General features: G+C 46.7%; 3 protein-coding genes across 6 annotated transcripts in view; 2 read left to right on the forward strand and 1 right to left on the reverse strand.

Moving 5' to 3' along the window:
• Positions 1-2,395: 2,395 nt before the first annotated feature.
• fitm2 (fat storage inducing transmembrane protein 2) lies at positions 2,396-5,038 on the forward strand (the record flags this gene model as incomplete). Its single annotated transcript, XM_079741585.1, has 2 exons — positions 2,396-2,571; positions 3,179-5,038. 2 exons carry the CDS (start codon positions 2,396-2,398, stop codon positions 3,786-3,788), a joined length of 786 nt encoding a protein of 261 aa, XP_079597711.1. The 3' UTR covers positions 3,789-5,038.
• A 312-nt stretch (positions 5,039-5,350) lies between these two features.
• Positions 5,351-16,059, reverse strand: gdap1l1 (ganglioside induced differentiation associated protein 1-like 1; the record flags this gene model as incomplete). 4 transcript variants are annotated; one of them, XM_079742510.1, is made up of 6 exons in its annotated part: positions 5,351-6,972; positions 7,140-7,254; positions 7,683-7,777; positions 8,864-9,037; positions 11,586-11,778; positions 15,877-16,059. In XM_079742510.1, 6 exons carry the CDS (start codon positions 16,057-16,059, stop codon positions 6,629-6,631), a joined length of 1,104 nt encoding a protein of 367 aa, XP_079598636.1. In that variant the 3' UTR covers positions 5,351-6,628. The 4 variants fall into 4 exon arrangements, with proteins under 4 accessions (XP_079598636.1, XP_079598639.1, XP_079598637.1 ...); XM_079742513.1 differs by having other exon boundaries at positions 8,864-9,065; positions 11,581-11,778; XM_079742511.1 differs by lacking the exon at positions 8,864-9,037.
• Positions 16,060-17,574: 1,515 nt separating this feature from the next.
• jph2 (junctophilin 2) overlaps positions 17,575-22,218 on the forward strand; it is a gene marked incomplete at its 5' end in the record, with an annotated part of 12,629 nt that continues 7,985 nt past the window's right edge. Inside the window, 2 exons of the mRNA XM_079740707.1 lie at positions 17,575-17,953; positions 19,443-20,259. Coding sequence (XP_079596833.1) covers positions 17,575-17,953; positions 19,443-20,259 — 1,196 coding nt within the window. The remainder of the gene's footprint in view (positions 17,954-19,442; positions 20,260-22,218) is intronic.

A 22,218-nucleotide genomic window follows, 5' to 3' on the forward strand; every position in this document is an offset into this window, starting at 1 on the left:
TAAAGATCGCACGGGTGCAGAGGCAAGAGGAAGTGGCGTGCGAGGAGGCAGAATTTGGGCAAGAGGGCAGGACTGATAGCTAAGATGAATGCCCGGAGCACGCAGACCACCTATTCCTTCCCTCTTTCGGTCAAATGTTCGCGCACTGGACAATAAGATGGACCTGTTGCGACTGCGTCTGGGCCAGGAGGAATTAAGGAATTGCTGTGTTATGGTGCTGGTGGAAACGGTCACTAAAGGATAACATGCCGGACTCTGCTTTCCAGCCGGACGAGAGGATTTACTTCCATTCAGACAGAAACAATCTCTCAGGGAAAACGAAAGGAGGGGGAATTGGCATCTACGTAAACAAAGGGCCGATTTTTAAAGAGGCAGCAACGTTGGATGATGATGTGAGCCTCGAAGAATACACTACATCAGTCCTGGCATACATTAATAAGTGTATGGATGATGTCACCATCAGGAAAACAATCAAGATCACTCCTAACCAAAAACCTTGGCTGAATGCCGAGGTGCGTTCGCTTCTGAGAGCGTGAGACGCTGCGTTCAGGTCTGGGGACTCAGGGACGCACGGCGAAGCCTGATAACCGGCAAAAAGACAGCAAAATCGGACTATGCTTTAAAGATACAAAAAAAAAAGCATTTCATCTCTAATGACCCCCATAGCATGTGGAAGTGTGTTACCAATTACTGCAAGAAGAATGCACAATGCCCCCCTCCTTGCCTGATGCTCTGAACCACTTTAATGCCTGTTTCGAGGCCTCAAAATACTCTCCTACCACCAAGCTTCCATCCTCACCAGGGCACTACACACCGAGTGTATCAGAGAGGGAGGTTGCACTCCTGCTGCAGAAAATAAATCCACGCAAAGCAGCTGGACCCGACAGTATTCCGGGTCGTGTCCTAAAGGACTGTGCATGCCAACTCTCAGGGGTCATGTGTGACATCTTTAACACCCCCCTGGCACAGGCCACTGTACCAACATGTCTTAAGACATCCACCATCATTCCGGTGCCAAAAGCCAAGGCAGTCACCTGTCTCAATGACTATAGACCTGTTGCTCTCCCCCCAATCATCATGAAAACAATGGGTGGTAATGTCACACATCAAGAACACCATTAACATCACATCCGACACCAGTCATCAGTGCGGCAGGCAGAACCGTTCGACTGCTGATGTAGTTTCAGCCGTAATTCACCGAGCCTTCACACATCTGGAGACTAGCAATTCATATGTGAGACTGCTTTTTCTGGATTTCAGTTCTGCTTTCAACACAATCATTCCACAGACACTGGTCATGAACCACCTCCAGGATGCAAGCTTGTCTACCTTGTGTCTCTGTTAGAATAAACCACGTGCATTTACCGCTCTCCGAATCATACCTAGCCTGAGACGACCATACCACAAAAGATTGAATTAGTTTTTCATCACCACCCAGCACATGGAATGTTTACCTTCCTTTCCTCAGGCAGGAGGCTGCGTAGCATCCGGGCAAAACAACTAGGCTGAAGAACACCTTTTACCTGGATGCTCTAAGACTGTTGAACTGCTAAACACCTTCCGATTACGCACCTTTTAACTGCATTTATGCACTTTAATGTCAATGACTCCGACTGCTGATCAGACTTGAACTTTGACTTATCAACAGGAACTTAATGCTACACTTGAAATCATTAATATGCTGCTAATGTGTATACACATACATATTTGTGTAAGATACAAATATGTATATTTGTATCTTAGTATGTCTTTATTTATATTAATAGCTTATTTTTAATAAAACCAATTCTAAGGTATAGGTAGTACACTGAGAGCTGAGTACTGGATTTCGTTTACCATGGACATTTTTAAGAACAATTAAAGCATCCTTGATTCTTGATCATATTCATAAAAATTTGGAGGACCGGTAGTCAATTTGAATGCCTTTATTTTAAGATGCATCATTTTTAAACAAAGGATGTGGCTGTTTTTCAAGATGGTCTATTTTTCATATTCACAACAATTAGATCAACAGCAATGAAATGCTTGAGTCAGAGGCTCCCTCCAATAATGCATTAATATAAAAACTACAATTTATTAGAGAAACACAAGAAAAGTCCCCTAAGACTTCAATAAACACAAAAGTAATGCAAAAACACAGTGCGTGTACAGTGCTTAATTGACAGTGGTTTAGTTGCATATTGATCGATTGTGTGTCAATGTGTTGGAGGAAATAACATGACTCGATTCCCAACCGACCGGGGGTTGGGAATCGCTGCAATAGGATACAGCAGGATGCGGTTCCCCCCTCAGCAGTAGGGGGCGCTCATCATGCCTACGTGGTTCTCCGCCTTCAGAGAACTGAAGAACAAGACTCTGTGACGTGTGAGCCGGTGAACAGGTGAACCCCGTCAACATGGCGGCCTGCTTGGACGTCATTGTGGAGAAGTTGGTGTCACTTTGGAGGATATCGGCGGTGCGACAAAACGTCCATTGGTTCTTCCTGGCTGTTTCGATCCTGGGCTCTGTTCTCAAAGAGTTCCAGCTCGTTCCTCCCTCGTATTTCAGCGGGCCCAAAACCTTCCTGAACGTGTGAGTAGAGGGAGCTGTGATGCTTACACGCTAAGCTAACTGTTGGACCAAATGTCATTCATCCTATCTCAGTGTTTGGATCGGCAGTGCAAACATGAAATAGTGACTCTTTGTTGCTAAAATTAGTATTCGATGACAGCATGGTTTAGTGTCGCACAAACCCATCAGCTGTTGGGCTGTGCAGAAAGGTAGAGAGAAATTCCGACTAGATTTCGGACTATACAGGCAGATCTAAATACTTTCTCCTCTTTTTTTCACCTGTGATTTGCACTAGAATCAACCGTGGTTGATACCACTACCACTGGAACACGCCACACTTAGGCTTAACCCTTTACTACACCTCATTACTTATCTCCACTGTTTTAGCTTCTCGTATTATTTCTTACTTTACTGTATTTTATTATTTTATTATTATTGTCATCAATGCTGCTACTTATTTTTACATATTTGTATTTTTACTTATCTTTATTTACTTATATTGTATTTTTGCTGCTATGTGGCTGTTGAGGTAGAAAGCCTAAGAGCTTCACTCTTGTGTACAATAAGACGTAATAAAAGGGATCCTGGTTCTGAGTGGTACTCAGGGGGAGAGCCTTGTGTCCTTCAGGTACCTGGTGAAGCTGGGCTGGGGATGGACTCTGCTGCTGCTGACGCCCTTCCTGCTGCTCTCCAACTCCGCCCTGAACCGGGATGTGGCCTTCCTGCTCCGACGGGTGCTCTCGCTGGTCACGGCGACGGCCTGTTGGTTTGTCTGCACTGAGACCTTCCTCTACATAGAAAATGTCACCGGCTCGTGTTTTGCCACGGCTGCTCTGGGCATCAGCCACACGGACCTCACGTCAAAGACCTCCTGTGTGAGGGCCGGCCTTCACTGGCACGGGTTCGATGTCTCGGGTCACTCCTTCCTGCTCCTCTATTCCTCCCTCTTCATCATGGAGGAGACGGCACCCATGGCTCACCTGAAGCCGGCCGGTCTGTCCACCCTACCCAGGGTAGTCGTCCAGCTGTTGTACGTCGCCCTGAACGTGCTCGTAGGGGTTTGGATATTCATGTTTGCATGTACCTCTGTGTACTTCCACGACCCGTCTCAGAAGTTGGTGGGGAGCCTCTGTGCCATACTGGCCTGGCATGGGACCTATAGGGTGTGGTATCTTAAGCCATGGTCCCCTGGTCTGCCCCCTCTCCGCCAGCTCAAACCACAGAAACAACGAGCGTAGTAACACTCAGCATCACCGTTTAAAACCAGCGGAAGGACACACCATCACCACGGTTCACCAGTCCTCCCGGTTCACCAGTCCTCCCGGTTGACCAGGCTTACTGTCTGACCAGGCTTACTGGTGGACCAGGCTGTGTTAAGTGTTGTGTAGGTGAAGGCCACAGCGCTGCAGCCCCTGTGGTGGTCAGCACTCTTCCTAAAAGGACCATTTTAGAATAATGCAAAGAAAATTCATTAATATGCAATAATCTTTATTTGTATTTTTCTCTGTATGAACCCCTTCATGCTTGGACATTAAGCTCCTATCACCATTTTGTTAAATGGTTAAATTAACTTTTGGTCGTCTTGCTGTTTTGTTGAACAAAACCTGTGTTCATACTCAAGTGTTTTATTTTTCAAGATCAACACTTATTTTTATTATTACCAAACATGGTATGTGTCATGTAATAAGCCTAGCCGATCCGAAATACAAGATGCAACAAACTTAACTAGCTCATTCAGTTTGGTCCTATTTGAGCCTGCCATACGTTCGCCTGCTCATCAAGTAATAGACCGTTAACGCTTTGTAGTGCGCATGTTTATGGATGAAATAATGAGATTACTAAATTGGGTCTGGTGGTCAGTTGTTCTATCTTGTTTCATTTCATATGACCCAAATATTATTCCACAAAACGATGGTAGTTGCATTTGAGAGATCTGCAATAACAACACTATCCGAAGCTGTCAAGCTTTAGCGTGTGATGAGTCACGTCTCATATTAAAGTAAATAAAGATATCAGAAGATTACATTTTCATCATTTAATTTTGGTTTTTTGATGGCAACTGAAAATGTTAAGGCTCATGAACAAAACATCATAAAAAGCACCATAAATTAATGCATATTTAGAAATATAAAAAAATAAAAGTAAAAGATAAAAAAATACTATTGTGAGATAGAATGGCCAAAAGTAACACCACATTTTTTGTATATGTGATCCATGAAACAGACGTCCAATCCTTAGGCAAGCTGATTTAAGAAGCACTAAACATCTCCCACCTAACCTACCATCATAAAGAACAAACTGTTCACAATTAAAGGCTGGTAATGTATTGAAATATTATGTTTCTGTCATTTCTGTAAAGGTCCTTTTGAAGACTACGTATATTTGGCTGTTCCCAAAGCCAAGTTTATGGAAGGCATGGTAAAAATGGGACAAAAAATACTGGATCATTTGGGGTGATACATGGAACTTCACGTCCAATTGGGAGACATATTATACCACCAGGTGTGAGGGTGGTTAGCCTTACAAGCCGTTTTGAAAATCTTTTTCGAAACGGCTTGTAAGGCTAATAACCTTCACACCTGGTGGTATATGTCCTTTAAGATTTTTTTTACGCCATATTTCCCTATCATTTCTTACATGCATACCAAATTATGTCTATAAAATATTGTTCTAAAACATGTGTCGTTTGTGGTTATACATTGTGTTAGGGTTAAAAAAACCACCTTATGTCTTTAAGAGGGGCTTTGATTAACCTTTTGATAAACCCAAGGGGACATTGGTGTGATCAAAGGTGGTCATGATGAATCTTTTAGGATTGTGTGTTTTTACATTACATGATATTAGTTTGAGTTGACTTCTCCCTCTTAAACCACACCATTTACATGGTGTCTCACTTCCAGGTGGCTGTCTACCGTAGCTTTGTGTTTTAGCCATGAGCTGCTGGTTGTTGGGAGCCCAATTGTTGTTTTCAAGTCTCCAGTCATAAGAGGTTCCTGTACAGGAGTCTTCATGAATCAATGTAAAGCCGTTCCCAAATAATCAAGAACCCAAATATTGTTTCATAACTGGAGTTCTGAATAGCTTTCGTAAAGCAAGTCAAAGTCCCTGCATCAATGAAGTGCTGATCCAATAAGCTGGCTCCAACCAGGCAGGGGGGGGCTTCAGGAAGCATTTATCATCTTTTACTCGTTTTAACCCTCAGACATTCTATTTTCTTCAATGCTAATAACAATGTACAGATCATTTCTAGATGAAACAGGCAAAATAAAAATGAAACGATGCTATTACAACCTTAAAGATTTGAACCCAATGCCCTCGCCCTCGGTGACCACCTCCCTGCTGACCGGGCCGGGCCTAAACCAGTCGCTCTCTGGGCCATGGGTGTCAATGTGCTCCTTCAAAGGAAAGGGGACCTCTGGGGGGGTGTGCGTGTGTGTGTGTGTGTGTGGGGAGGGGGGGGTTGTTTGAATTGTAGGCGGTGTACAAAGTGTGAATGACTCAGTCCTTTAGCTCCGCTGGCAGTTTCTGGCAAGACTTTTAGAAGCTTTTCAACATTGAGGTCTCCTGGCATCAGACCTGTTGAATCTCAACAAGGTAGAGGATTACTAGTGGCCTACCGGCCCTATACGGTGTGCACAAATAAGCAGTCACTATGGTCGAAGAGTATAGTGGCATGCTACGGTCAAATCAAACCAGTCATCAATCTTGGTTGGATCTGTGATTAAACCCCGCTACATTTTGTGAGAGCTGTCTTATGTATTAAGATCGTGACGTTTATCATTTGAGTATAACTGGACATAATGGCATGCCTCCATCAAGCTATAAGAGGCGACACCCGTCGCCAGCCATGAGACCGCTGGGTCGCCAGAAATATACGGAGGCAACGGCGCTGTAACCTGCAAAATGTGCTGTGGTTGATTCCTTCTTGTGGAATGTTCTTTATATTCTTAGTTCCCCCAGATACGTAATAGTGTTCTCTATATAGATTCATAGGTTTCCTGCAGTCGTAAAACATTACAGAAAAAGTTGAAACATCACACAAATACACAGACGTTAAAACACAAGACGAGGGCATTCACTACATGTATTTCTTTTTTAAAAACCAATAGGCAAAGTAGCCCATCCCCCCGAGAGAGCCCATGAGGAAGGAGGCCCCAAAGAAAGATGGCGGCTTCTTCTTCACCATGCGGAAGGCGTTGGGCAGCACGGCGGACAGCAGCGTGCTGTGGATGTCTCCCAGCACCTTGCGGAACGCATAGCGTTTCTGCACGCGCAAAAAATAGGACTGGAGGTTTGCCCGGCTGCCGTCCTCCCAGTATTTTTTCGAAAGTCCCAAGAACTTCAGCCTGTGCAGCAAGGCTCCCAGGCAAATATCTGCTAGCGTAAACTCAGGTCCACATAGCCACAACTCACACTTCTCCCCTGAGAAGATACGGAAACAAGTGGGGGTGAATATACAAAACATCAAAAGATACACACATTCATTTATTTGACAGTTATTCATGCATGTTGGTATTTTTCAAAAAGTACAGACGTAACAACTGCTGGATCGAGATGGAGATTTTAATTTGAAAAGAGGTGTTTGGTACCTTGATGCTCCAGGTTCCTCTTCTCCAGTTCAGCTTCCACTTGATCTAGAACCATGATCAACTCTCCCAGAATTTTCTTCAGGGTATTCACATTATCGTGGTCCAAGATTTTGGCCTGTCAGGAGAATACAGTATACTAACCGTTAAGAACAACTCTTGAGGGGTTAAGCATTCCTGAAATGAGGAGCCTGAACCATATGCAGCCCCCTTGTGACGTGTCCCTGGCACATATCAAACTACATCGGTATGTATTCACCTGTATACCTACATCTGTGTTGACCTACATCTATCTGCATTGGTACATATAAACCTACATCTACACATATTAACCTACGTCAACCTACACTGGTACGTATCTACCTACATCTGTATTAACCTACCACTACCTACATCTGTATTGAACTAGCAACCTTCCGGTTACCAGTCAACCCGCCTGTGCCTCCTGAGCTAAGCCAACCCCATCGCCTACATCCGTAGGTATTAACCTACGGGTGTAGGTAGATGTATTGGTAGGTGTTAAGGTACATCCGTGTCAGCTCTCACCATGAGCTTCTTCTGCTTGGAGAGGTATGGTTCTGTCAGCTGAGGTTCTTCGTGGTCCAATTTCATCAGCTCAGACGCAGCGTTTGCCAGGTGTCCTGGCAAACACACACACGCACACACACACAAAGACACACATATACAGACACACACAAAAACACACACACACACATACACAATACCAACATGAACAGACATTGTCAGATGCATGGAGAATCATATGAGTGTTGTGACAATGCCTAAGAAATAATTCAATCAAAATCAAAAATTTCACAAAAATCAGTTTCTGAGGACACTTATTATACACGCAAATTAGATTACAGTTACTGTAGATACGGTAGTGAAGTGTTCCACTGACATTCTTGAATACCAGATGTACACTGTGCTCTAGAGTAAGCCCCTTACTTCACCATTCAGAACATACTCTTATACTATTGCATTCTAATACAAAACTCAACGTAGTGTACTCTAAACACTCCTAGACAGAATCACAACGTTTGAAGTTTGAGGAGAGTGCAGCCATAAAATAACTAAAGAAAATACATTTTTGAATAAAAATCCCAAGTCAAGTTACATCACATGAGTAGAGTTCATTACAGATGAATTACTAATGCCATTCAGATTGATTTTTCTTCTTTAATTCAGTGTCTGATTTACAGTAAGGCCCACATTGTTGTTGCCTAGGCAGTGCAGTCCAGGCAGAATGGCCTGCTGTCCTGTACTATATCTGCTATCTACTATATCTGCTGTCCTCTGTTGGAACACTAGTGGCTCTCAAACCTTGGACTATTGTGGCCTGGCATGAGTATTGGATATACGTTACTATAAGACCCTGTATGAGGAAAACCACAAATATCATTGTAATCATTTAAATACAACTACTATTTGGCCATTCAACCATATATTAAGTATTTTTCTTTATAATCACTCCAAAGGTTTGTTTTGAATCACTTCAAATAAATGTGTTAGGTGTGCACACTTTTTGACGTTGTGTATGGTAACCATCAGCCATATGATATGCTGATCTAGAACGTTGAGAGTCATATTTTACAGTATGTCAATCTGGAGCCTGTAGTTGTCTGTCAATGACGCTGCTGAGGGCTGAATGCAGCAAGTCAGATTATGTTTAACTGCGTTTAACATCATGAAAGTTGAGTTGTTGGTGCGACACCGGCTCTACTCACTCCGAATCTCTGCGGTGGCGTACTTGGGGATCATGGAGTCGGTGGTGAGCTCGGGGTGCAGGATGCACCCGTGGGTGTACGCGTCCATGGGCAGGCCGTCCAGCAGCTGGCGGTACTGCTGCACACGCTCGTGAGCCGGGGAGTCGGCCTCTGGGATCAGCAGAGCCACTGCCTCTGAGGCCAGGGAACAACCCCACACACACTTACAGCAGGACCACACGGCCCCACACACACTTACAGCAGGACCACACGGCCCCACACACACTTACAGCAGGACCACACGGCCCCACACACACTTACAGCAGGACCACACGGCCCCACACACACTTACAGCCGGACCACACGGCCCCACACACACTTACAGCTGGACCACACGGCCCCACACACACTTACAGCAGGACCACACGGCCCCACACACACTTACAGCAGGACCCTACAACCCCACACACACTTGCAGCAGGACCCTTCTACCATGGCCATCAAGTCTACTTCCTTTTTTGATTACAGTGTCAACCTGACAACCCAAAAATATATTGTTCGCACTTGGATAGGTAAATGAGCGAGAAGTTGAAAGATTAAAAACAAGACGCAATGAAGCACAGACAGAGTCCCTTTCAGGCAGAAGCCCCGCCTCTTCCTGTGATGTCATCACGGAGCCCCTGGAGTTCCTAGGCAACCTTCATGAGGGCTCCGGAATAAGACAATTCTGCCTGCGACAGCCCACCAGCACTGTGCATAACACCTTTCACAGACATCCTCTCTTCCTTTGTTACCTTTGCAGTGTATCGAGAACGCTGCAGCACGCCTGGTGTTCAACCTACCACCATCCTCCCATGTGACCCTCCTTCTCCGTGACCTCAACTGGCTCCCAGGAGTAGCTCACATCAGATTCGAGATGATGGTACTGGCCTAGAAGTTCCTTTCAACGGAACTGCCCCTGCCTACCTCCAAGGGTTGGTCAAATCACACACCTCAGCTCAAGCACTCCGCTCAACTACCTGTCCGTTAATGCCTGGTACCGTCATCGCTAAGAGGAACTAAAGGTCCAACAACAAAATCCCAACTCTTCTCTGTTTTCGCAATGCAATGGAGGAACGAGCTCCCTGCCGACATCAGGACCGCAGAGACCATCACCAGCCTCCGCAAGAGACTCAAGACTCACCTGTTCAGAGTTCACCTGGACTCTGAACAAGAGACTCAAGACTAACACACCCCTCTTACACACTTATTGTATGTTGTACAACCTAGCACTTAAAAATTTAGGACTGAGACCCATGTCTTCGGTCAAAAGAAATCAGAGACAAAACAGATTCTTTGCTTTTACCTGCTATTTTGAAAGTCATACTAATGGTAAAAGGTGTTGAAGGTGAATGCCGTCCAGACTAAGCCAATCTTTAAGTTGAGCAGCATGTTGGACCATTACAGCTCAGTCTCATTCAGCTCTATTCCATAGACCTTCACCTCTTCAAGTGGAGAACAGGTGGAGCCTTTGGACAGAGAGAGGGAGACGGCGGGCTGCTCATGGCCCCTCATCCCAGGGTCCAGGAGGAGGCCATCTTAAGGGCAGGGTTGCTGCACCGGGCCATCTTCCAGCACACCCCGTGCATAGCCTGCAGGCAGAGAGCCGTTCCTATAACCCATAACGGGGGGGGGAACGGCCCCACTGGTGTCCAGTCCACCAACAGCAGGTTACAGCTGAACACTCTTCATGTTGATCAGTACAGATCATTTCTACTTCCTATCGTGAAACGCCACATGTCAACAAATCATAACAAAGCACATTTAATAAAGGAGATGGATGCATCTTTTTTATGTGTAATCTTTGGGAAAATGGCCCTCAACAACTACTAAACTCCATGTAGAGGCAGGACTGGTCGGGTCTGGACTGGTCATGCATTCGGCCGAACGGCCAAAGCCTCCTAGCCTGCACGTTGGTAGTCCACAGGCCAGATGTCGTTAGGGAACGCTGGAGAAGTACATCCTCAAGTCAAATCTACAGTCCCAATGCCGGTTAGAAGCACCTCCAGCATGAGGTCTGGTTCAATAAGTAACACAAGCTTTTGAAGGACATTACAATATCCTATTTTTTTTATTTATAGCTTCTGTGGTGGGGCCAACTATGGTTTCTGCAATCATAGTAGTATCAGAAAGAGCATAGAGAACCTTCTGATGTTCCCTCTCAGCCGTGTGTCCTCTATGGTGCACAAGGGGCAGTTCTACACAAACTAGGGCCCCACCACACACCTCACTGCAGTCCACCCTACACTCGACTAAGAGGTTCTTCATCTATGGGCCATCGTTCCCAGTCCACCCTACACTCCACTAAGAGGAAGAAGGTCTTCATCGTTGGGCCATCGTTCCCAGTCCACCCTACACTCCACTAAGAGGAAGAGGATCTTCATCTATGGGCCATCGTTCCCAGGGTTCCTCGGGGCATTCCGGGATCCCTGGAGAATATATGGGACATTACGTAAAGCCCCGACTATCAGGCACAATGTCATGGTTACACACCCAACACAGCCCCCTCCATGGGCTGCACCAGTCTATAAAGTGTCACGCCACCACTGGCAGTTCTCTTCTGGATATCAAGGAATCGGAAACACAAACACAGAAAAACACCTAATAGTGTTGCACTACAGTACAAGGACAAGAGAGATCCTTTATCTCGCACTCTTTGTCAACAGGAGAGAGAAGCACATTAGTCAGCACGTTGCCACTGTACCTCCTGAAAAGGTTTTCTCCATGTAGTTGATGATCTGGTTGTAGTCGCTGACGATGGTGTCTCCGTGGATGAAGACAGGCACCTCCTCCCCCAGGTTCAGCCTCATGAACCAAGGCTCCTTGTGCTCCTGCAAGGGCAGACTCACGTCCCTCTCGTCGCAGATCAGGCCCTTCTCATGGATGACTAGACGAACCTGACCCAAGGAGTGGAGACCAAGAGGAAGAACCCATCATGTGTGTTACAAGTGATTCTAAGGCTTTAATCCGGAGAGTAGAGACCTACCTCCCGGTGCTCAGCGCTGGTGTGGATGTTTGGAGCGATGCAATGCAAGTGTTTTAACAACCTATTAGTTAAACATGAACTGCACTGGTAGACTACAACGATAGCCTTTTTTAAATAAAAGCAGAATAGAAGTTGATCTAACTTGGAATAGAATAAATATAATTATTGCCGGGTAAAATAGGGGGAAGCCGTTACAGGAATTATAATACAGCAGGACCACCCAACTGATATCAGGGCGAAGTCAGCTGTTGAGTCAGAGGGGATAACAACAAGACGCTAGCCTCACAACCATCGGCACAATGTGGTCCCAGCCGTACATGCTGACCAACAGACTCAGCCCAGGGCGGGGGGGACACAGCAGTCCTCGTTCGAGCACCCAGAACCCATCGCTCCCAATATTTTGCTACTGTATGTACTCTAGTAGCACATACAGTACTGCGATAACTTAACAGTACTTTGATTATTTGAAGTGAAGTAAAGTAATATATAACATACAGTCCCAACACATTTATATGGAGACTAACTGAACTGAACTGAAAAGGAACTGAAAGGGATTTGCAGTACTTCAGTAGGCTACATGTGGTTGTTAAGTCTCTGCATTACGGCCGGGGCTACAATTCATCCACAGACCCTCCAGTAATAAGAGATTATTTACTGTATTAGAACGATGTGACGGTCGGGATTCATCACTAGTAGCAATGCGAGACAACTGTTAGTGGGTAGGATAAATACAGGGAGGTCAAGATACTGTGACCTTTGGGAAGAACACACATAACGGGGAGATTTGTTTACATAATGGGATGATACATTTGAGTGAGATTTTACAGAAATGAAAAAAAGCACAATCACACCAAAAGCTCCAAAAAGATTACAATGCTGGATTTCCACCTGACTGGGATAGTTACACAATTGATCCTTCATCAGAACAATGTTTAAAACACGTCGCCCCTGCTCTTTCCTTCACAACAAAACACAAAACCTCAGTCGTTGTTTATCTTAAAGGTCCAATGGCATGAAACCTCACTTTATGAGGTTTTCTAACATTAATATGAGTTCCCCTAGCCTGCCTATCGTCCCCCAGTGGCTAAAACTTGCGTTCCTTGTAAAACGAGCACTAGGTATCCTGCTCGCCTTTGAAAAAATGGAAGCTCAGGCGCGCTGATTTGGAATGTGGCCCCATATGTCGTCATAAGGGGCCAAGCTACCTCCCCTTTCTCTGCCTTGCCCGCCCAGAGAATTTGGCCCGCCAATGAGACAATAAGCTAAGACCTTGCGAGCGCCACATGTGTGTGTGTGTGATTACACACACTGTAACGCAAATGTTGTACACTTATTTGTTTTTGGATAACCGTTATGCTGTTGCTGTTATGGCGCGTAACACGTCGGTTCTCTGACGTCTCTCGTATTTCCACAACGAGACTGTAGTGGGAGTTATCGCAGCCATCGTTGACCCCCGCTGCCCGCTGCCGCGAGGCACCACCACCACGAAGCACCACCGCCCGGCAGCGGGCAGCAGGCGGCGGGCAGCGCGAAGAAGCTCCGTGCAAAGGCTGTGTGCGATACATCCACTGTAAACAGAGCGCATGGTTCCGTGGCTGCAAGCTGCTCAGGGCCACACCCCCACCCTCCTCCTTGACCCGCCCCTCTCCTCCTCATTTGCATAAAAGCTACAGACACCGAAACGGCGCATTTGAGGAAAGCTCAATGTGCGACTGGCTCGTAGTGGCTGTAACTCTGAAACGACGGCTGAATTTCGGGAACGTCTTCAAATACTGTGTTAGGGGCCCACTAATATCTATATTAAAGCATCCATAAAGTAGCACGCCATGGGACCTTTAAATAAAACTAAAGATCTGCACAAAACTAAACGTAAAGCAACGTATTAGTCTGAGATTGAGTGAGCAGGTCATATCCGTGCTATCTGTTTGATTGTGTTTGGCTGTTTAAAGCAGCAGGTTAGAGAACAACAACAGGCTACGGCACTGCCAACCTCAGACAGGTAGCCCTGACCCCAGGCCCTTGAACGGCATCAGCAGCAGCATCCATCCTGCAGGGCTGGCCTGGCCTTCGTTGTGGGGTTAGGAGTACACATGAGTATGAGCTCTAAGCGGTCCATCCCATATCAGCATGATGGTAATAATCATGTGAAAAGAGGGCATCCTGTTAAAAAGAACAGTAGAAAGGGGTAAAACACACACAAGGACAGCTTCTGTTTTGGAAGGCCTCTGAGGCCACAACTCCACACCCCTCTGAGTCACTATCCTCGAGCCACGGTCGCCCTGAAACCCACATGGTGAGAGGAGAAGAGATCTGATCTCTCCAGTACCTCCTATCATCATATTTATTCTAGTGTCTAACATGTAGAGAAACACTGAGCTGGCCCTGCTGCATATTCACAGCGTTCAGCTCATACGTGGTCTATCGTAAAAGACTCAGCCTAGGTATCAACAGACTTAGGTACCAACAGACTCAGCCCAGGAACCAACAGACTCAGGTATCAACAGACTCAGCCCAGGTATCATCAGACTCAGCCCAGGAACTAACAGACTCAGCCCAGGTATCAACAGACCCAGGTACCAACAGACTCAGCCCAGGAACCAACAGACGCATCCCAGGTATAAACAGACTCAGGTACCTACAAACTCAGCCCAGGATCCAACAGACTCAGCCCAGGTACCAACAGACACAGCCCAGGTACCAACAGACTCAGCCCAGGTACCAACAGACTCAGCCCAGGTACCAACAGACCCAGGAACCAACAGACTCAGCCCAGGTACCAACAGATTCAGCCCAGGTACCAACAGACCCAGGAACCAACAGACTCAGCCCAGGTACCAACAGACTCAGCCCAGGTACCAACAGACCCAGGAACCAACAGACTCAGCCCAGGTACCAACAGATTCAGCCCAGGTACCAACAGACTCAGCCCAGGTGGAATTGTTTGTGTGGGAGGGGGGACACCTGGCTGCCAGGGTTGCCAGATTGGGACGGAAAATTGTCCCAACACTGGTTCTAGCACCCAGAACACATCTCTTCAACTACTCTGCTGAGAGCAAGTAGTCTACACACAGTACCACGATAACTTAACAGTACAGCAAATATTTAAAGTAACGTATAGTAATAGTCATATATAACATAAAGTTCCCATATATGAATATTGAGATTTACTTAACTGAACTGAAAAGGAACGGAGAGGAATTTGCAGTGCTTCAGTAGGCTATATATGGTGCTAAAATAAAATAGCTGAGATAACAATCATGTTTACATAACTCAGAGTGAGCAAGACAGACAGTAGGAGAGGATGTGTGAAAGTCATGATATCACCCATTACAGTATGGGCATCCTGCCTGTGAATAACTAAACAGTATGTTTGTTCAACAGCAGGCTGCCAGTACCACAATTATGCACAAGGATGTACAAATGTTATCGTTGTAGTCTAAAGCTGACAGTAGCCTGTTTATCCGGTCGTGTCTATTTATAGAGGCAAGGTAATGTAATGCCTCTTCATTTAGATGGTACATTTACATCTATAGAATGAAAACTATAATATGGCATAGCCAATCCAAAGGTGTGAGGACAGCCTCTGTGGTTTGTCCTTTTCCAGAGATACCTCATAATAATCAATTATTTAGGGCTGTCATGTTTCAGACCACATAAGGTGGAACCCCATCCTCCCGTTCTAAGGGGAGAGAGCCTCCACACTGACGGAGGGCTGTTGACAGGCTTGCAGTCAAGGTTGAACGGTCCACTGGCACGGAGGTTGAGGACGGTGGCTATCGATCCCCGACACCCAGTAGTAGGTCGAGGAAAATGAGATTCGTGCTGCAGCGTTTTTATACGTGTCAATGGGGAGACATGCCCAGCTACAGGATCAGATCCATGTTGCCGGTGGTCTGTTCTGCGACCATGTACTGGAGATGCCCTGGGCGCTGGACCAGCCGGGCGGTATCACATGCAGAACACTACACGCCACTGGCCATTGCGCCCCATTATCATGCTGAGCTTTTACCTTCTGGGAGCTGAACGACTGGGTCCAATGGTACAGCACCAGCCGGTCTTTGGAGAACGGTCTGGGCTCTGCGTTACGCTGCTCGCTGTCCTCCACGTCCGGGATCTGTCCGTCCTCATCCTCCATGGCGGAGATGGGCCACCAGCTACAGTTGGTGGGGGTAACATTGTTGGAAGACGCCATGACAGAGCGTTTTGAACGTACGAGAGGACCAGGGAGGGTGAGAGAGAGATGAAGGGAGGGAGGGAGGGAGGGAGGGAGGGAGGGACAGATTGTGGAAAGAGAGAGAGAGAGAGAGGGCGAGAGCGAGAGCGAGAGAGAGAGAGAGAGCGAGAGAGAGAGAGAGAGAGAGAGAGAGAGAGAGAGAGAGAGAGAGAGAGAGAGAGAGAGAGAGAGTGAGAGAGGGGGGGAGGGGGGAGGGGGAGTTCAGGAGCACGGGCTGAGCCTCGTCGATTCAAAGCGTCCCGGTTCGGTTTCGGACAGCTCCGGTGCTGAAACTGGATTCGACGTCAATAGCGGCCGTTTCCGCCTCATCCCATCTGCAGCGATCTGCTTTTCAAGCAAGGGTTTCCTTTCCAGATATTACATCTCTCTCTCTCTCTCTCTCTCTCTCTCTCTCTCTCTCTCTCTCTCTCTCTCTACCTGAATGGCCCAGGCTAATAAACACCTAAATTAAATACTATATATTGATTTTATGTATTTGAATCAATGTATGTCTATAGCATAGTTAAACAAAAATATCCCTAAACAAATGGGAAATAAAAACCATGCTCTACAAAGAGGAACGTGTTGTTTCGAGTCTAACACCAGTAAGCGGCCGACAGAGGTCGCCACCCCGCAGGCAGCAGAGCAGCGTGTTGTTCTGAGTGTAACTCCAGCAAGCGGCCGGCCTGGGGCGCCACAACGCAACCAGCAGAGGGACCCGCGCTGAGCTGTTGACTGTTGAACTGCTGAAAGTTTTTAGATTTAAGGAACTCTACTCGTCCTACTATACCGATTTGGAAAGAACAAGGATATTATATTTATATTTAATTTGACTCGTTTGATTTAATATGGAGTGTAACCATCATACCAGTTTAAAAAAGTCCCGGGCCCTGGTAAAGAGGTTCAACAGGAGTATTAAAAACGGCCTACTAGTCAAGAGATGTTATGCACGCCCAGACACGAGGTGGGAACACTCCGGGATTGGGGAGCCGGGATTGGGTTGTATTTTTGGACCGGTGTGTGTATGGACCGGTCGCCTTGTTAGGTCTGCTCAAAAATCTCCAGCAGCAGCAACTGTCAGGAGAAGCTGACTGAAGAGGACGGGACGGGACAGGGCTGCTCTGTCTGTCCACCTTGAAGGCCATGCAAGATCCATAGGCCACAACAGGACCATATCCATTCACAAGAAAGAAAAGAACGACAACTACAAAAGTATTCCGCAACTATTGGAAAAGGAGCATGAGTTATACTAAGGAACCCAGAAGGAGGACACTGGAACCCAAGATTAGAAGAAGCTGTTGATCTACTATTAAATGTTCCTGTAAGGCGGGTCAACATGTTCCCTCAGCCCACCTTCACACAAGTGGTTTAATGAACTAAAGAACCCGTTTGGATGTCAGGCGAAGGTGATCTAAGATTGGTAGGTTTTTATCTTCAGCGAGGTCAGAAGACGGATCAGCTTCTCGGTAGGTGACCTGCAGGTTCTTGGGAGGTATGAGTGGAGGTCGCTTTGAATTTGATGACGGCGGAGCTTTCTGTGGAGGTTGGGAAGGAGGTAAGGCTCACGGACATGGGATCTGCACTGGACCCAAAGGGCAGGGGGAATTCTCTGGCTCCTGGAATTACGGATTCGAAGTGGTTGGGGTCTACACCTGGCCCAGTGGGAACACCTACGAGGGGTACTGGTCACAGGGAAAACGACACGGTCTCGGGGTAGAAACCAAGGGACACTGGATTTACAGAGGGGAATGGACCCATGGCTTCAAAGGAAGATACGGCTCGCGTCTGAGTGTTGGCAGTGGGGCCAAGTACGAAGGGACCTGGAATAATGGACTTCAGGATGGATATGGCACAGAGACCTATGCTGATGGAGGTGAGAAGTGTTGAGACCATGGGGTTGAGACGTTGGATTGAGGCATTCTCAACGTGTGTGTTTTATGGCATGTTTATATCTTTTATGATTCAACATTTGTTTAGGTTTTTTTTTAAAGTAGGGCTACATTAGCTATCATGTAATAATGGCTTTCAAATGTTGCCATAAATGTCAGTACATTGAGCCTCCTGGATACAGGGCCCAATTCCGAGTGGCCCTTGCTCTTTTGGGTCCGGGGCCAAAAGTTTGTATATCTAAATAGAATGTGACTAGTTGGGCCCCTTATAGACACCAGCAATGGTCCATCTTTACCAGGAGGGCCCTAGCTACAGTCTGTCTGTACCAGGAGGGCCCTAGCTGCAGTCTGTCTTTACAAGGAGGGCCCTAGCTACAGTCTGTCTGTACCAGGAGGGCCCTAGCTACAGTCTGTCTGTACCAGGAGGGCCCTAGCTACAGTCTGTCTGTACCAGGAGGGCCCTAGCTACAGTCTGTTTGTACCAAGGGCCCTTGCTACAGTCTGTCTGTACCAGGAGGGCCCTAGCTACAGTCTGTCTGTACCAAGGGCCCTAGCTACAGTCTGTCTGTACCAAGGGCCCTAGCTACAGTCTGTCTGTACCAAGGGCCCTAGCAACAGTCTGTCTGTACCAGGAGGGCCCTAGCAATTAGGTTGTAATTTGTTTGGGCTAAGCCACAATGGTACAGAATAGGTAGACAAGGGATATTAATGTTCACTTCATATTTGGAGGCCACCCCCATCATGCTGCTAGATCCAGCATGCTCCTGGACCTCATTACATACTGTTACCCAGGAACTCTTTCAAACCAGGAAAAAACATTGTCTCCTGCTGTCAGTCGCACCGTGGACTATAATCTACATTTTGAAGAAACTAAAGAAAGCTGTTATTCTCCTGCTCAAAAGGTTAATAATTATGTCAGACTTACATGAACAATATTTAGTGAACGAATGGACTAAATTTAATTCAATAGACATTCCGAGTTATTTTGAGCACATCTCCCCTTCTGAAGGCCTGTTAAACCTCAATGATTGGCTATCTGATACAAGGCCAGGTGTAGACGCCTTACGAAAAGCAATTGTGACGAGTCCCAGGCCGGAAAATGGCAAATGTCCCTCCAGCTGACTCATCAGCTTCGGGGCCCTGTGCGTTAAGGGGCGCACCGAGAGCTGCTGGCCGGGGAACATGTTACCACCAGATATCCAGGGGTAAATATAGCCCCCCAAACCCTGTGCCCCCATGGCCTTGCATTTCTGGGTCTGTCCCTCTGGAATCCACACACGTGTCTGTTATATCCCCAGTCCAGACACGTTGTGTTTGGGCCTGGCATAAATACACAGGCCTTAAATACTTTATGCCAATGGCCCTGGCCCTTAAATGTTTGATTGAAAAGACAATATTTAAGAAGTAAGAAAGGAAGATTCAGAAGAAAGTGGAAAGATGTTGTGGTTAATTGTTGCCCGCTGTCTCTTCCAGGCACGTTCCAGGGCCAGTTCACGGGCGGCATGCGGCACGGCTACGGGGTCCGCCAGAGCGTCCCGTTTGGCATGGCGGCCGTGGTGCGTTCCCCTCTCCGCACCTCCCTCACCTCTCTACGCAGCGAGCACAGCAACGGCGCCGTGCTGCAGCAGGACGTACCGATGATCACCACCACCAACGCCGCGGGGGAGGAGGTCAGCACCCCCACGCCCACACAGCTGGGGCCGTCCCGGGGCGGCTTCGCCCTCACCCTCCAGGTGGACCCCGAGGCCGTTAAGCCCAAGAAGAAGGGTCTGTTCAACAGAAGTTCCCTGCTGGGCAAGCTGAAAAAGTCGGACTCGCGCACATCCCTGTCCAGCCAGAAGAGCAAGATCAGCTTCCTGAGGACCGAGTCGGCGCTCAGCTCCAACAACAGCGACGCAAACTCCACCATCAGCATCGGGGACGACAGCCTGGCCGGCGCCGAGGACTTCCCCCCCGTGGAGGCGGACATTGACGCCACCACCACGGAGGTGTACATGGGCGAATGGAAGAACGACAAGCGCTCGGGGTACGGAATAAGCGAGCGGTCCAGCGGGCTGAAGTACGAGGGAGAGTGGCTGAACAACCAGAGACATGGCTACGGATGCACCAGCTTCCCCGAGGGCGGGAAGGAGGAGGGCAAATACCTCAACAACATGCTGGTCAAGGCCATGAAGAAGAGGGTGATCAACATCAAAGGCACCAAGATCAAGCAAAAGGTTGAGCGGGGGCTGGAGGGCGGGCAGAGGGCCGCTGCCATTGCCAAGCAGAAGGCCGAGATCGCGGCATCCAGGTGAGGACAGGCTCCAGCTGCCATCTTGCTATCCTGTCATTGTTTACCAAGGTGGCGTTACCTAGCAACAATCTGCCTTAGGCTCGGACTCTATTATTAAGAACCACAGCACAGCTTCTTTATTCAGAGCTTATTTTACAGGAAATCTTTGCATATACGTACTTCAAACAAGTGAAGTTAGAAAAAGATTTTGAACAGATTTACCAGATCATAGAAAAACAAATTAGGTTAATCAGCTGGTACAGCCACATATGTATCAGTATATCACAGATTAAACTATGAACAGGGCGACAATGCACACAGGGGGATCCAAATTATGTTCAGCTAATAATATGGGGTGCATTATACCTGTGATTGTTACCCTAGTTCATTATCCCCTTTGTGTTTTTGATTTGGTTCCTTTAGCTCATTAGAGCTATGATTTATTATTTATAGTTAATGGTGGAGGGTGATTAACTTTGTTGAGTTAGATTATTATCACCCGCTGAAATTCCTATGTGGCCAAATATCTCAAAGGTTAATTGAAGCCTTCGAAGCTGTCTTCTAATTGTGGTTAGGGACATTGCAATGGGGCTTTGGTTACTCCTAGCTCTCTGAGCCCCCTAGATGTTTTTATCCCCCTACTTAAGACTTAAGTACAGTTGATGTCACTGAGAGCAGGGATATATAGTTGCATTGTCCAACCTGAAGTAGTATTTGAAAAAAAGATGTTATGCAACAACGGCAGTCAAGTTAGGCAGAAGAAGGATTGTTGTATCGTTTACTCTTTACCCTGTTGCCCTTATGACAGGAAACATCTACAGCAGGATGCCATCTTGGTTCCCCATTGCCCTTATGACAGGAAACATCTACAGCAGGAGGCCATCTTGGTTCCCCATTGCCCTTATGACAGGAAACATCTACAGCAGGAGGCCATCTTGGTTCCCCATTGCCCTTATGACAGGAAACATCTACAGCAGGAGGCCATCTTGGTTCCCCATTGCCCTTATGACAGGAAACATCTACAGCAGGAGGCCATCTTGGTTCCCCATTGCCCTTATGACAGGAAACATGTACAGCAGGAGGCCATCTTGGTTCCCAATTGCCCTTATGACAGGAAACATCTACAGCAGGAGGCCATCTTGGTTCCCCATTGCCCTTATGACAGGAAACATCTACAGCAGGATGCCATCTTGGTTCTCCATTGCCCACTCTACTTAAAACAGGCTGGTAACGTTTGCACAGACACCAAGAGTGGTGTTAAAGTGTAATTCCGGGGAAAATTTAACCCAGGGTCTTTTTCGGCATGAAGACCCATAAAATAAGCCCCCCAGACCCTCTTTTTCGATGATAATTGAGTATATGTCCGGAGCAATGTAACAGCCCAAATGGCTTCCATGTTATTGGATAGGGGCACTGCAAACGCTTCTAAATCTGCATTTTTTTAAACACTAATATTGCTCAAAATAGCCCCAAACCTCTGCAGTAGCATGAGTAGGGTCCCTACACATAAAACTAAGCATCAACAAGTGTAGTGTACCAGCAGTTTATTTTAAAAAAGACTGTTTTCCAAGTCTGCGCCTTACCGATAGGTCCATGATTCCAGGAAGTCTGCACAAGTCGATTACCGGCTCCCATAATTAATATAATAGAGGAAACCCTAGTCATGCTACAGCAAAGGTTTTGAGCAATATTAGTGGTTAAAAAATGCAGATTTGGAAGCGTTCGCAGTGCCCCTAGCCAATAACATGGAAACCATTTTGGCTGTTACAAAGACTTCCCTTATTTAGACTTCATGCCGAAAAAAGGACTCTGGGTTCATTTTCGCCGGAATTACACTTTAAGCCAAGGAAAGTTTAATACTTTTGGATCATAAGTCACTATGAGGGGCCTCATTTGCATCGATTTCTCAATAGCATTACAGTAAATGTTTACTTCTATCTTCAATGGAGAAGAATTCAATTTGCATTGTATCACTAA

This window comes from Pollachius pollachius (assembly GCF_949987615.1).
Source record: "Pollachius pollachius genome assembly, chromosome: 8".
Taxonomy (NCBI): domain Eukaryota; kingdom Metazoa; phylum Chordata; class Actinopteri; order Gadiformes; family Gadidae; genus Pollachius; species Pollachius pollachius.